At 42.3% G+C, this 15,206-nt stretch overlaps 1 protein-coding gene across 8 annotated transcripts in view; it reads right to left on the bottom strand.

Moving 5' to 3' along the window:
• AOPEP (aminopeptidase O (putative)) overlaps nucleotides 1-15,206 on the bottom strand; it is a 437,655-nt gene that overhangs the window by 309,711 nt on the left and 112,738 nt on the right. For all 8 annotated transcript variants that reach the window (XM_071221641.1, XM_024558404.4, XM_053925241.2 and 5 more), the window contains one exon: nucleotides 11,879-12,124. In XM_071221641.1, the coding sequence (XP_071077742.1) occupies nucleotides 11,879-12,124 (246 nt within the window). The remainder of the gene's footprint in view (nucleotides 1-11,878; nucleotides 12,125-15,206) is intronic.

Here is a 15,206-nt window from a genome sequence, read left to right on the forward strand (position 1 = left end):
CCTTATGTGTGATCTTATCTAAGGCACACGAGAGTCCCAGACGTGAGTGAGTAGTCCGAGATTTTACAAATGAATTGGGCAGGGGTTCACAGCAGTCCACGGCACAGCTGGACTGGCACCTGGACTTTCTGACTCCAGTCTGTGTTCTTTCCATCACCTACCTCACACGGTGTCCCAAAGAGCAGAAAGCTGAGGAAGCATGCAATAACAGCACAGTGGTTCAAAAGGCTAACCAAAGGAGAAATAAATGAAATTAGAGGTTATCAAGTGCAGTTGGTTGCCTGGGGCTTGCCCTTGCTTAGCTCACAAGTCCTGCATGGGTCTATAGATTTCTACTGGTCAGCTCAAGCAAACAATCATTAGGATCCACTTGCCCTATGTCTCAGAGGCCCCAGAAGCCTCAGCCCTGACCCTGGCTGTCAGCACCTGCTGGAATTCAACCCTACAAGATGAACTACTTGGCTGAGCAGAAAGCAGCCATGCCTACCTAGCAGACGGAAAATCATAGAAGGGGCAGGAAGGCCTCTCTGAACAGCAGGGATTCCAGGTCTCAGACAAACTGGTGGAGCCACGACAGGGCTGGTCCAGAAAAAATACTGCTGGCCGAGCCTATGACAGCGGGGCCATGGAAGGACAGGCAGCTTGTTTGTGAAGATTAAATGAGAGAAAATATATATAAGGACATTCCTCAAGCTATGGAGAATTTTAATTAGGTAGCATTGTCATTAACTTTGAATGCTGGAAAGGAAAGGCTCCAGAGTTGCTCAAAGACACTGACTCCTTTTCCTAATCCTAAGGTCTAGTGATGCCTTTTTTTTGTAAAAGCAAAAAAGGAGGGTCCTGGGTTGTAAATAACAGAAACCCAACTCAACCAGCATGGACCAAATAGAGCACTAATTTGAAGGCTCACAGATGGATGGAAGGGCAGGGGCACACAGGTGCATGCCATTTCTCACCCACATTTCTGCTTCTCTTACCTTCTCCGAGGCCAGATTCCTCCAGTGATTGGAAATATGGTCCGGTCACTCTCATCCCACGCATCTCTCAGCCTCCTCTCCTCTTCATTCCTACTGGGAAATCCCAGGGAAGGACTTGTGCCAAAGTTCAGTAATAAGATTCCACTAAAGACGTGCCTGTAGGGCAGCGGGATTTGTGTCCCTGAGGTAGACAGTGTCCTGCACTGTCATGGCCTAGAAAGGTGCTTCCTCTCAGATCTTGAGTCAGATCTTGGTGAAGTTATCTAGAGGGCCAGGCACAGATGTTTCTTCCAGCCCCCTTTGTGAGCTGACCAAATGATGGAATACGTTGCTGGCAATGGCAACCACAGAGAGGGAAATATCTAGATCTGGGCCTATTTCTTTCAGACTCTGGAATAAGTAATGCAGAATGAGAAGATGCACATTTGGTCTTGAGAACAAGCACCCTCTCTCTCATCTCTACCTTTAGAAAAATGGTTCCCTTCAACAACTTGGGAACTTAGGCATGGAAGCCAAGTAAGAGGCATTCCCCGGGTAAGGAGACATCATCTAAATCCTCAAATAACTTGAAACTTGCAAGCATTGATAGGCATGAGGCTGAATCCAATGGGGCCCTTCATATATCTCTTCTCACCCCAACTTCTGGACACCAGCTTATATGGCCTTGGAAGGCAGGGGAGAGACTCAAAGTTTAAACAGATAAAATTCAAACAGATGCCACAGAAACCTGGACCAAACAGGTCCAAATCATTCCCAAAGTGGTCTCCTGGGAGCACTTAAGCTGTCCAGCCCTGCCACCCTGCTGTGCCCCACCCAGAGGAGCTGGTCACCAGAACAGGCACAGGGCTGCAGTGGAGGGTCCCAGAGGCTGGCAGGCTTCCTGGGTTGGATTTCCTGTGGTGGTCTGGGGACTGGGGCATGAGCCCCTAACAGGCAGTGTGCCCTGCTGTGCTCTGGAGCCTATAATCTCCTGATTGCTTGCAGCTCTGCAAGGAGATATCAAAGTCAGAAAGAAATGGTTTGAAGCCAGAGTGGGTGAGAGAGCAGAGAAGGCTGATTTGGGGGGTGGAGGGAATCTGAAGCGGGTGTTGGGTAGGGCCTGGGGGCTGAGAGGGTTAGGCCAAGGGAGAAGAGAAATAAGAATGAATGAAAACAGTGTTTGTAGTTGGGCCCCTCTTAGTTAAGTCCTGCCATGAATGCGTTAACCCTCCATCAATAAGGACCAAATCCAGGGACCTGGTGTCTGCCTGCTGGGGCACATAAAGCTTAGGGGACATAATATCTTCCAGGTGGGTGTGCCCAGAAGTACACAAAGGTGCTTGACAGGTCATTTAAAACTGACTGTCAAGGTCGAAACAACACCACCTGCAGGAACAACTGAAATGTCTTCATCCATTCCCTGCCTCCCAACTGTGTTCTCTGTTGTTGTTTGTTTTTAAATCAAAATCCAGTTTGAGCAGCATACATGCCTGACAACTGTTCAAACACATATGTATATGCAACTTACTAGCTTGCAAATGGAGATTCTCTGGGGGCTAAAACAAGGAGTGGGGGAAGAAAACTAACTCCGAGGGGGCAGGGGCTGGGGTCTGAGCAGTAAATTGCCTGGCTGAAGGAAAGAGGCCTTCACCCATGGAGCATGCTCCTGATGTGGTATTTGGAAATGCTGTTTTGCACTGATGGTACACAGAACAGAAGTGGTTATTAGGAAAGGAAGGGGGCCCTTACCCTTGAGATCTGCCTATTTTGCAATTAAAGAGGGGTAAGAAAGGCCCCTTCTGAACCTTCTGCTTGAGGGTCTAAAATTTAAACGCCTATTGCTGTCCAGGTGCCCAAGGAGTATAAGAAAATCTCAGGCTTATGGTCTAACTAGCTCAAACATCAAAAAGAAATATGTGTGTGTAAATTGCCGAATGAAATTGAATCACCCCCACCTATGTTCAAAATAAAAACTGCAACCCAATTAAATCAAAGACAGTTAGGGCTCTAAGACATTCTGCAGGCAATTCTAAATCAGCCCCTTATATTTTTCAGAGAAAAAAACTAGGCTCAGGAGGCCCAGTGATTGCCTGGGATCCCAGCCTGTCCCTGGGCCCAGCCACTCAAGAACTGCACCTTCCTTACAGTAAGAGACAAGCAGGGAGCATCGCCAGGGGGCTTCCCTACCATTCTTTCCTCAGTCTGACATCCTTACCTTCCCCGGTCTGACGGCAGGGTATGGAGTCTGTGAAGGCTTCCCAGGATGCCCACAGAGTGCCCACCAAACACATACTGCTCTCTAACAACAACAGAATCATCTGGGCAGATATGCTGACATTCCAGAAGCCAAGCCCCTATCCCAACCCAGTGAATCAGAGTGTCTGTGGTGGAGCCCTGGTGGGTATAGGGATCCCAGGGCACTAGCCAAACCAATGGGGTGCAGGCAGAAATGAAAGAACTTCCTTTTACAATTATTTTTTTCTCATCCTTTTAAATTTCTGTTTGTGTAATCTTCATTCTATTTTATGGAGTACTTACTATATAACCACTGTACCACATGTACACAACTTATAAATAAATGCCAGTATTTGGAGGGGGGTGATATTCAGAAAGAGATATATAATCAGAAAAGTGTGGGGCCTCCTGCACTAATCACTGTATCTCATGGAGCCCACCTTCCTCACTGAGATGAAGCAAGGTGCTCGCCCAATGCTGACACATGGCAGGGCCTTAACTCCTGCCGACAGAATGAAAGCTGGATTCTACTGCCAGCTGGACAGTCAACTCTAAGATGTTTCGGAATAGAATCATTTCCCAAAGTGTGTTTTGAGGAGGTGGTTCTTTGGGGACCACAATGGTCACGTGAAGTGCAAACTGTAAAGGGGGATCCCTGGGCATAACATGTGGGAGAAATACTGTATATTCTGGCCCTATCTTTAAGATGAACATCTACACCAGGATATTAAATCAGGATAATAAGGACACTGAAGGCTTTCTTAGAAGCCCTCCAATAAAAGCCTTTTAACTTTGTTTAATTCATTCATTTCCTAAACTAATTAACTCACAGTTCCTTTCCCACATTATTAACATTCCACAAAACTAGTCTTCCTTGGAACCTACTATTAAAAAAAAAAAAAAAAAAAAAACCTGATTTAGGCTAAAGTTTGCATATTTCTTTGTAGCCACAGAATCATCATCATTTATCACATCTCTCAGTTGATAGATGTTTATTGAATGAATGCTTGGCTGTGCCCATCCATCCCTTTCCAAATACCAACTTTCAAGAGGATGTTCAGAAATTGCACAAGCATGATAAAAGCCAGAAAATGTAGCTGACTCATTCTCAAAGTAGGTTCTCTGGGTCTTCTGAGAGGATACCAGTTGAAAAACTGGGATCTGCCAACCGCAGTCCCCACAATTTAGCAAGCTGGCTTCTGAGGAACAAAGGCCCACTAGTGGGTCCCAAGTATCATTCACGCTCTCCAGAAATGAAATTCTAAGATTTCCATTTCACAGGGAGAGGAGGAGGTGGTTATTTTCATCAGGCAGACAATTCTGTCTTTCTGGAACAATATCCAGACTTTCTGAGAAGTCACCTCTACAAATGGTTAGTTAACCAAGAAATATGACATGTCCGGCTCTGAGCTCCACTCAGATTAAATTAGGGTACACTTTTGCATTGTACCCACAACCCCACAAAGTAATCAATTTTTAAAAAGTAATGCATTTTTTAAAGGAGTGTGTCTTCATGTCTTTGGCTTTTTAAAGTGAGCACTTCTTTTTTAAAAAGGGTTGTTGGGATAGTCTTCCAATTACATTTCAGGGGTGGGGTAAACACGGTAAAGTCTTATCCACTTTATGCAAATGGACCTGTGTGGCTCAGTTGCCAGTGGGTTCCAGCTGCACATGGGCTGTAATACAACAGAGGAAATGCTCCCCCTAAGCAGACCTACTCATACGCTGTGCCTTGCTTGAACGCTATTTCTGGAGTTGCGGTTCTCTCCCCAAAGGAGTCTAGCCTTAAAAGAAATACATATACAGTTTCATGCCCACAGACACACATAATACGTCTACAGGCCAGTAGCATTTGCTCACTCAGACCATTTGTAGTGGTCTGAGGAGTTGAGAACCAGCGAGATTGGGAATATTCCAATACAGCAACGTGACACACTGAATTCCATTCTTCTTTTTCACCCAGGGAATGTATGCTCTATTAGTAATGGTGCTTCTGTAGAGAAACAAGTGGGAGGGGAAGAAATAAAAGACTTTTCTTTGCAATGGAAAGGTAGTGCTGACTTACCATCTCAGGCTCAAGGGCTGGAAGAGATTAGGGGCCCACGATGACATCAGTAGAGAGAGAAAAGATTACAAATGTACGTAGAGGGATGATTGCTTCAGGAAGGACTTTCAAAGGCCTGATTTCTCTTGAAGGATGGCCCCAGCAGTGTTTTCTGAAGGTAGGACTGTCAGTCTATGTGTGTGGAGAACAGTTCAAAGAAAACAAAACACTTAAGCATAATCTTTCAGAGGGTGAGGAATCATGGCGTAATGATGATAAAATGCTACTTCTGGATCTGACAAGCAGCACAGCTGTGTGATGGCAAGAAAATGATTTTGGCTGAGCCAAAAGCTATGAGTTCACTCTCTCTGTTGTTCCAACAGAAGAGAGAGCCTGGCCCCAGCATGCTCCTGTGATTCTATGGCTGCCTCAAATGAGCCCACAGTGACCTCTAATCTTTAAGTCAACTCCGTGACACTATGGCTCCCATGGCCAGCCCCTGAAGCAAACATACACACATCTCAGAGAGAGTTACAGGTTGAGTCTTGCCTAAGTCTGACCCTCACGCTCTCTGAGCCAACCAGATGAGACCCTTTGACTTCTGTCTCTGACTTCCCAGCTCTAAGTGACTGGGAGACTTCATCTATCTTCCTGCACCTGCACCGTAAAGAATGGAGTATACACACACCTTCTCATTACCTTCCTCACTCAGTACAAATGGGTATTGTCAAGACTAACCAAATAATCATAGCCAGGGGATGTCAAGAGTTCTGAAAGAATACCAGTTCTTATTTCAAGAAAGATAAGTGAAAGAACCAGAATATATTAGAAGGGGAAAGCCTTTCTCTATAGATAGGAGGGAAACAAAGTCAAAAATATTCTCAAAAAGAAAAAGAAAAATAGGAAGCAAAATGAAGAAATGAACACAAAGAGAGCAAGAAAGGCAATGTCTGTAAGGGCCATAAGCCACGTCGGTGACCATGCCATTCACCAGGAGTTCTGTTTGTTCCTCCCTACAACTGCAAGGGTGCCACTAAGCCAAGCATTACAATTTTACGGGGGAAAAAAAAGGATAGTATGAGCTGCTTTCTATCATACACACCCTCCTGTTTGAAAAAACACAAGAGTAATACAGGAAAACAGGGGGAAAATGCCCTTCAAAATATTTTTAAAAACAATCCATGCAGAAAGAAAATTGAGAATGTATCAGTCTGGAAAACAAACAACAATCTCAAAGAAACAAAACCCACACACAGACCCCCAAATCCTCAGCACATCAGAAAGCAGAGGAGCTGGCAGCCTTGGTGAACAGAAAGGTGCACTAATTTACAGTTCAAATCAGAGAATCTCTCCTTTACAGCTCAAAGGAGAGAATCACTACAGTTGCACTCTGCCTTGAAACCAGGGGGTCACATTCCCTGAAATTTAAAGGATTGTTTAAGAGTATAGTGGTTTGGTTTGCAGCATCAAAAAATTCAAGTAGAAGCTAACAAAGAACAAGCAAAGAAAAATTCCCAAAGCTGTGAAACCTTGCTATTTAAGATAATGACAGAAATTTATGACTGCTTCCTTCCCGGCAGAAAGAAGCACAATTAGAAGGCTGAAAACAAGAGGCCCTTTGTCCCAGCATGTTATGTTTTGCTGATTCTATTACACATTGGCTGGGAGATAAGAATAAACAGGACAACACCCTGTCTAACCCCAGGAGGAGTGGAGGAGGGAAAGTTGGTTACATTCATTCTTGGGCATGTACGTGCACACCATTTATTTGCAAATTGAGATACTTAAGAAAACTGTGTGTGCAATAGTCAAGAACTACTATAAGCATTCAGAAGCCTTTTATTGCACAATCAAATCTTTTAAGAATAAGCCATGTGTAATAGGGAGCTTTTTAGTTTTTCTCTACTGTGAAGTGCATTGAAGATATTTAAGTAATTGATGATTATTTCTCTATGCTCTCTACTTATCAATCCTATTTTTGTTCAGTCTTTTAAAAGCTTAAAAATTAGGCCTGGCTGGTGTGGCTCAGTGGACTGATTGCTGGCCTGAGAACCAAACAAACTAATGGCTTAAAAATTAGAACAAGCAGCCCTGGCCGGTATGGCTTAGTTGGTTGGAGCATCATTCTGTAATCAAAAGGTTGGGGGTTCGATTCCCAGTCAGAGCACATTCAATCTCCAGTCCAGGTATGTACAGGAGGCAACCAATAGATGTTTCTCTCTCTCTAAAAGCAATGAAAAAATATCCTTGGGTGAAGATGAGGAAACATGTAAACACAACCTCCCTCCCTGTGACCTACTGTATCAAAAAAGCTTACAAGGAGTCAATCATCAGCCTCTGGGGAAAGGAAACATGTTGATCTGAGACTGGTCCCTTCTCCATGAAGGGAGTTGTCAGTTCAGGCACCAGGTGCTCTAAGGTCCTACCTAGCAATGGAGAATTTTGCTTGAGGAAACCAGCTTCTAAGCTAAGACAGCTTCTAACTAGCCTGTCACAAGATGGTATGGAACTGTTGGCCCCAGAAAACTGAAAGAAGTTTTGACCTCTTTCCCTATAACACCTGACTGCCTGGAACCACCAATGTCTACTCCATCTCTACCATTTCTTAGTGGCTCTCTTCACTCTTTCTCATACTGGTGTGTGGGTGGCTCAGGTGACCCAAGCCTTGAGGGACCACTGAAATCTCCCAGTTTCAAAAATGAGTTTAAGGAGGGGGTGAAGGAAAGCCATTCTAAAAGCTCATTGCCCTCCAACTACACTGGGCTTCTTTCTGCTCCTCCAGCCCATTACAATGGTTCCCACCTTGGGGCCTTTGGACTTGAGCTTTCTCAGCCTAGGTTGCTTTTCAAACAGACTGTCACAAGGCTGGCGCCTTCCCATTCTCCAGTCTCACTGCAAATGTCACTCCTTAAAGAAGCCTTTGCCCTGCCACCCAAACAAAGCTACTTATTCCAAGTCACTCTATCACTTACTTTCTTCATAGTGCACATCTTAATTATTTGTTTTTATGTATACTGTTTTCTCCCCTGACTAGAAAGTAGGTTCCATGTGGACAGAGAGAGATGTCATTGGTCTTACTCCCCTTTGTGGACTTAGTATCTTAAATCCTACCTGGCACACATTATGTCGCACAACAGAAATTTGTTGCAAGAATGAATAACGAACAGATGATTAAGACAATCTGGTACAGAACCAGTGGGAAAAGGTCAAAGCAGAATCTGTGACCTATCATGAAGCACACTGCTGCTGTATTGTTTGTTTGTTTTTCCGATTTCCCCAGTGGGACTAGGACTGAAACTACGTGTGAAGGTACCGCTGTGAAGGAGAGCCATAGAAGACATGGCTTTTTTATTCAGAGCTCTAAATATAAAACCATTCTGAAATAATTTGTACGAGATTCTTGAAAATGAAATAGAAAAAGGGAAAAAAATAATGTATTTGGACATCAGCATGATAGTTCTGCCAAACTAATTATGCCCCGTGACATATAATTGTGAACTGCTGAAAGACAAATGATAAAGCAAAGCGTGTATCATAAGCACATTCAGAGGTAAGACTCTGTCATAAATCTGGTTCCAGGATATTATTCCTTTAACACTATTATTATATAACAAAGAGTGTAAGTATGATGATGAGCTACCTCTTTTCATGTATTTCTCAATATCTAGGAAATTAGGCTTACTAGTTAATCCCTAGCTGAGACACCTGAAAAAATACCAAGATATGATAAAAATGGTGGAATACATTACACTGACATGAAAAGAGCTTTCTACACACTAGAGATTCACTTAACATGCACTCAGATCTTCATATACACCTCACAGTAATACACAACTCAAGAAATGTACATTCCACAGCTCCTTATCCAGCAGATTCAGCCACCCTGGAAGGCGAAAATAAAACAAAACAGAAAGTCCATACTGACTAAATGAGAAAAGATTGGGAATGCAACTTTGAAGGCATCTATTCCCTGGAACAGTGATTCAGAAAAGAATTGGAGGGGTGTGTTAATAGGTCATAGGTCCTGTTATATTACTAGGTGACAAAAATCATTAAGTGCAGTTTTGATAAATGTTCTAGTTACTATTATGTTTAAAAGCATTGCAGATTCTAAATTGATGTTTTTAAAATACGGTGCAATCATTATAGATACCATCCAAATTTTTTTTAAAGTTCTTTAAAATGGTTATTAATAATTTAGCCATTTAAGTTAATGTGGGAATGTTTAATGTCATTTACTGAAAAAGAATGCTAAAATGGTGTAAAATGGTATTTGTTATGATTAAGATCTAATAAGTAAAGAAGTCCAGAGGTATGGAATTTATAATCTTGCATATATGTTTATAAAATATGAACTCAGGAAACAACCATTTAATTTACCAAGAAATCCTTTGATGTCTAGTGCATAGAACAAATAGGACAAGGACAAGTTTCAGTGTGGAGGTCTTTTCAGATGGTTTCCACTAGGCCTTGGGATTTCCTATTCCTATTTAGGGCACAGAGTTAACCTGGAAGACTTGTCATTTTTGTCCCAGCTTTGCTCTGCAGAGCCCCAAGCAAAGCCTTGACCATAAATAAGGCAGCAGGGCCCTGGGAGCCAACTGAGTCATAAACCCCACTTAGTCACATGTGGCTCAAGGTACTGGGATCCCAAAAGAGTCCCGCCAAACAAGTGGAATCAATTTAGGTCAGAGTTAGGAAAAACAGAGTGTTCCCCCAACCCTCCCCACTGGCTGTGCAAGATACCACAATCCCCCTTCCATGGCTCAAATACAGACTGAGCCCAGGAAAATATCTAGGCCAGGGAAGACTATTTCCACAGTCTAAAAGAGAAAGAAAGAAATGGAAAAAAAATTTGACAACCAACCACAAATTTTAAATGTATGGTTCTCCTGTTTTTAAGTATAAAAGCAGTCTTGTTGCTGCTACGTTATTATCACCATCACATTTTTTGACATTTGTGCCCAGTATCATTTAGCCTTAGGGTACTTAGGCTTATTGCTTTAAAAATACAGTTAAGCATGTTTAAATCACTTTAAATATCTCGAAAAGCAGCAAATACACAGCCTACCTGTTTGGGCATGCCAACTTGAAAGAAAAGCTTTATAGAATGGCCTGCAGGTCAACAAATTCTGGTTTTGGCAGGATGATGTCAGGAAGGAGTTGTAGAAAACAAAGTCCTCTGTATGAAAAGTGCTCTGCCTTTGGGTCCCTCGGGTCAGAACTGGAACTGTTAGCAAATATGCCCTGAAAAACTGCTACTCTCATAAAGTGCTAAAAACTCCCAAATAAATATGGCTCCTCAAAACTGAGAAACATTTAATGAACGACCCTTTCTTCGCCAATAATTCTGCTTAAATTAAGTCCAGCAGCCTCTTCAAAGGGACCAAAGAAGCCCCCTTGTTAAGACAAATTCTATATATAGACATCCAAGACAATTATATGATGCATGTAACCAAATATATATAATTATCCTAGTTTCTACATTCCCATTATCTTCATAAATATAGGATAAAAATCAGTCTAAATGACTTTCTCAGACCTCCTCAAGGATTAAGACTACCCAGCCAGCTTTTAAAAAGTATATGTATGTAGTAAAGATCAAAAGCAAATGTTCTGGACAGTTCTTTTCTACCCATGGGTTTTACTAAGAATGTGTGCAGTTTTCAGGGAAAACACCACAAATGACAGCTGTTTAAAAGCATGGAAATTAATTGGCAACAGAAATTTCCTTGACTAATAGGAAAAAACTTAAAGTCACATGTTTTGATGAGTTTATTTTTCCCATCCTTAGTCAAGCATAGTCACTGTTAATAATTAAGACTTTCAAATAGAAATATAACCAAGTAAAATCCTGAGTACATAAACAAACAAACAAAAAATGCTGAGTGAGACCTAGCTTCATATTACTGAATGAACAATGGCATTAATGAATGAATCTTAGATTTAAATAATATATAGGGAAAGGTTCAACTTGCAGGTTTTGATTTTCTATAGGAACTAAACTGAGACAATAAAAACAATGTATTTAGTGTATTAAAAATTAGTAGCAAGACAAGTACCTCCCCTGCCATGCCACCGCCAAGCCACCATCTGCTTTGAGCTGTTTTTCTAGCAGTGGTGATGGATTTACACTGATCCATCCACAGTCTCTGTAATGCAGGGGCTCTCAAGTCATTGTCCTTGTGACCAATGGTGACAATGGATGAGACAGCTGGTTAGGATTAGGTGAGCAGCCTATGACCCTGGAACCAGGTAGTTCACCCTGCCCAGAGCTATGACCTTGGGATCATTAGCATTATGCTCTCACCACCTAAGCTAACCAGCCACAATCCAGCATCCAACATATACCAATCCAACATACATCAATCATTCTGGGGGCACAATGTCTTCTTAATCCCAGCGACAATGTCTTTTTATTTTTAAAGCAGCTGAATTGAACCCAAGACATTCAAAGGCTCATGCATGGTAGAGTCTATGCACAAACTGTCCCTCTTGGCAGCAATGAGATGTCCAAATACAAGCAGCCATGGTCCATCCATTCTAATCAAATGACAGCTCTGACACAGCTCAGAAAAAGCAAGAAATAGTCAAAGAATTTCCAAAGCATATTTTCTCCAAGTGCCGCAATGGAACAATGTACCTGGCCATCCCCAGACTTGGAAAGTTGGCAGGAACGATGAGTACATCCAGCCTGGAGAAGGGATGTGTTCCCAGGACAGAGTGTGCCGCTGAGAGGCACGGAGAGAGCAGCTGCAGGAGGGTCTCTTGGCAGGCTCCTTTGAGGCACACTGGGGCAAAGACCCGATGAGGAATGATCTCCTGGGTGGTGGCAGAAGTATTCTGGAAACGGCAGGGGTATTCCACATGGCCACAAATGCCAGCATACCTGGAAACAACACAGAATAAATATATGTACTTTTTATTCTCCTTGTTGTGGATGTGAGGTACTTTCACAGACATAGACAACTTCTAGGAGACAGCGGTTTAGACAGGTTCACAAGCAAAAACAGTTAATTGAGTTCTTTGCTTGTCTCTATCTAAGTAGTGGTGAAAAATCAGAGGTTGAAATACTTATTGATATATTGAATTGACTGAGTAGTTTCAGTCTAAGATAGTAGTAAAATCTTGTTTTAGAATAAATGGGAAAAAAGCCCTAAGACTCAAAACAACAAAACAAACTCCTATCAAAACAAAAAACAATTTCTGCCCTTAAAGTTGTGCTTTCAAATATCACTATGGAAAAAATCCTCTCTAACTCAGGGATGATTCATAACTCAAAAAGGAAGGGATGGTGTAACCAAATTAAAGATCCTATTCTGGAATTTACTAGAATAAAATATGTGGAGTGAGGTAGAGAAAAATGAGCCAAATGACAGTACAGGTTCCAACTTTTCAAAAGAACAGCACTCATTCTCCTGAAAAGTACTTTAGGTTTTCTTGTGCTGTTAAAACCCTGGCTGGGTAGCTCAGTTGGTTAGAGTGTTCTGATACACCAAGGCTGCAAGTTCGATCCCTCGTCAGGACACATATAAGAATCAACCAACAAAAACATAAGTGGAACATAAACAACAAACTGATGTTTCTCTGTCCGTCTCTCTCTGTCTCTCTGTCTCTCTCTCTCTCAAATTAGTAAAAAAAAAAAAAAGTTGTGCTGTTAAGAAATACAGAAGCACTTGTGATACAATATTCTCCCCAATCCACTTTCCTTTTAAGGAAACAGATCAGAGTCCAGCCTGTACCATCTGATCACTGTCAGTTATTCTACCAAAGGTGGAGCTGAAAAAGAATTCCTAGAATCTGACTCACAAGCCTCAAGAGAACTTATCTACCCAAAGAAACCAACATCAAAGGGAACTCTATTTTTTCACCTGTTAACAGGTCCTTTATTCAAACATAATGGAACACCCCTGTACTTTTAATTTATACATTATAGTTCTAACTATGGCGCTTATTATACTCCCAGCGAATACTGGAAAAAAACCCCCTTAAAATATTGATATGTTCCAGTATGGGCGAACTGCAACAATAAAGCCTCTATAAATTTCCGAAGTGCCTTTCATCCATCCACAATCAGCACTGCCCAAGGAGAGCCACACAGTATGGAGATAAGCCTCACATGCTTGTAGTACATAGAACACAGCTCCCAACACTGATGACGTTTTAGCACAACTGGGGAAAAAATAATGGGGGAAGACCCATAAATATTTCTCCCAAGATAAGGTGACAGGAAGGATATAATTGCTGACATTGAATGCTAGCCAAAGTCCCTAGATTGATAACACTGCTTTATGGAGAAAGTGAGGATAAGTGCCTATTGGTAAACATTTAACCAAAAAGGCTGCAATGTCTACCTAATGACTAGAACTGTATTGGTGTAGCAATCTAATCAAAGCTCTCATAAAGTGAAAAACCACCATTTACTAAATTAAAACACCACAATACCTTTTCCTAAGGTATTTATGTATTTATATAGGTACATAGGTACATAATGTGCTATGGGAATTTAAGCTTGAATTCTATTGAAAAGCTTTCAGACCACTTTAAATATCGGAGAAATTGAAGGTGAAGAGGCATCTTCAAGACAAACTTGGAACATAAGTTTAAATTCCACCTACCAAAGCACAGTTCTATAAGGAGGTAATCCATTAGCCTGTCTAGAAACATACCATAGGGCAAGACTATTTTTTTGAGATCAAGAACCTCAAAAGTTGGAGAATAGTTTGAGGTAGCCAAAGATATACCATAAAAGCCAATTATGTTCAAGAGAAAAGGTTAGTTAAATTCTCTCTGGAGAGGAATGGCACTATCCAAGGCAATAAAGGTCATTTCACTTGGGTGAATTAGCACCATTTTTCCCAATTAAAGTGTTAGAGAAAATGTAAAACTTTAAGACTATCAAGCTGTGGGTAAGTGAGATCATTAAGGCTCCCAATAAAAATGGAAACAGCATCTAGGAGGCCACACGTGGGCTCCAACACAGGATCAGGAAACCTGAACAACTGGCTATGACCTGAGGCAAACCACTCAGTCTCTGGGGCCTCTTTTCCTCACCTCTGACATGGTCTCACAGAAGAGGATGCTAGGAAAGGGGACGAGTTAATGGGAAAGGGGTGTGAAGGAACTTACTGGGGTGATAGAACGTTCTTTATTTGGGTTAACATGCATACAACTGTCAAAAACTAATCAAGCCAACACTTCAGAGCTGTTCATTCTGCTGTGTGTTAATTATACTTTCATTAAAAACAAACAGACTTCAGGCCAAGATGGAGGTGTAGGTAGACACACTTTCCCTCCTCGCACAACCAAAAGAAGGACGACAAATTTAAAAACAAAAATCAACCAGTACTGACAGAAAATCAAACTGTATGGAAGTCTGACAACCAAAGAGATAAAGAAGAAAGATTCATCCAGACCGGTACGAGGGGTGGAGATGGGCAGCAGGGCGGACAGGACTCATGGCAAGGAGGTGTCTGGAGGACGGGATGGACATGGCAGCAGCTGGTGGAACCGGCGGTCCCACACTTGTGTCTGGATAAATCAGGAGGAACAACTGGGGAGTGAGACAGACCAGAAAACCCAAGGTTCTAGCTCAGGGGAAAAAAAGCCTCAAAACCTCTGAATGAAAATACCTGTGGGTATTGCAGCAGTGGGAGAAACTCCCAGCCTCACAGGAGAGTTGGTTGGAGAGACCCACAGGGTCCTAGAACATACAAAAACCCACCCACCCAGGAATCAGCACCAGAAGGGCCCAATTTGATTGTGGGTAGTGGGGAAGTGATTGAAAGCCAACTGAGAGTGGAGCAAGCAGCACTGTTCCCTCTTGTACCCCTCCCCCACATACAGCATCAGGGCGAAGTAAGAGGGTTGCCCCACCCTGGCAAATACCTAAGGCTCCGCCCCTTACTACATAACAGGTGTACCCAGAGGGAAAAAAATGGCCCACATGAAAGAACAGATCAAAGCTCCAG

Source organism: Desmodus rotundus, chromosome 1 (genome assembly GCF_022682495.2).
Source record: "Desmodus rotundus isolate HL8 chromosome 1, HLdesRot8A.1, whole genome shotgun sequence".
In the NCBI taxonomy this organism is placed as follows: Eukaryota; Metazoa; Chordata; class Mammalia; order Chiroptera; family Phyllostomidae; genus Desmodus; species Desmodus rotundus.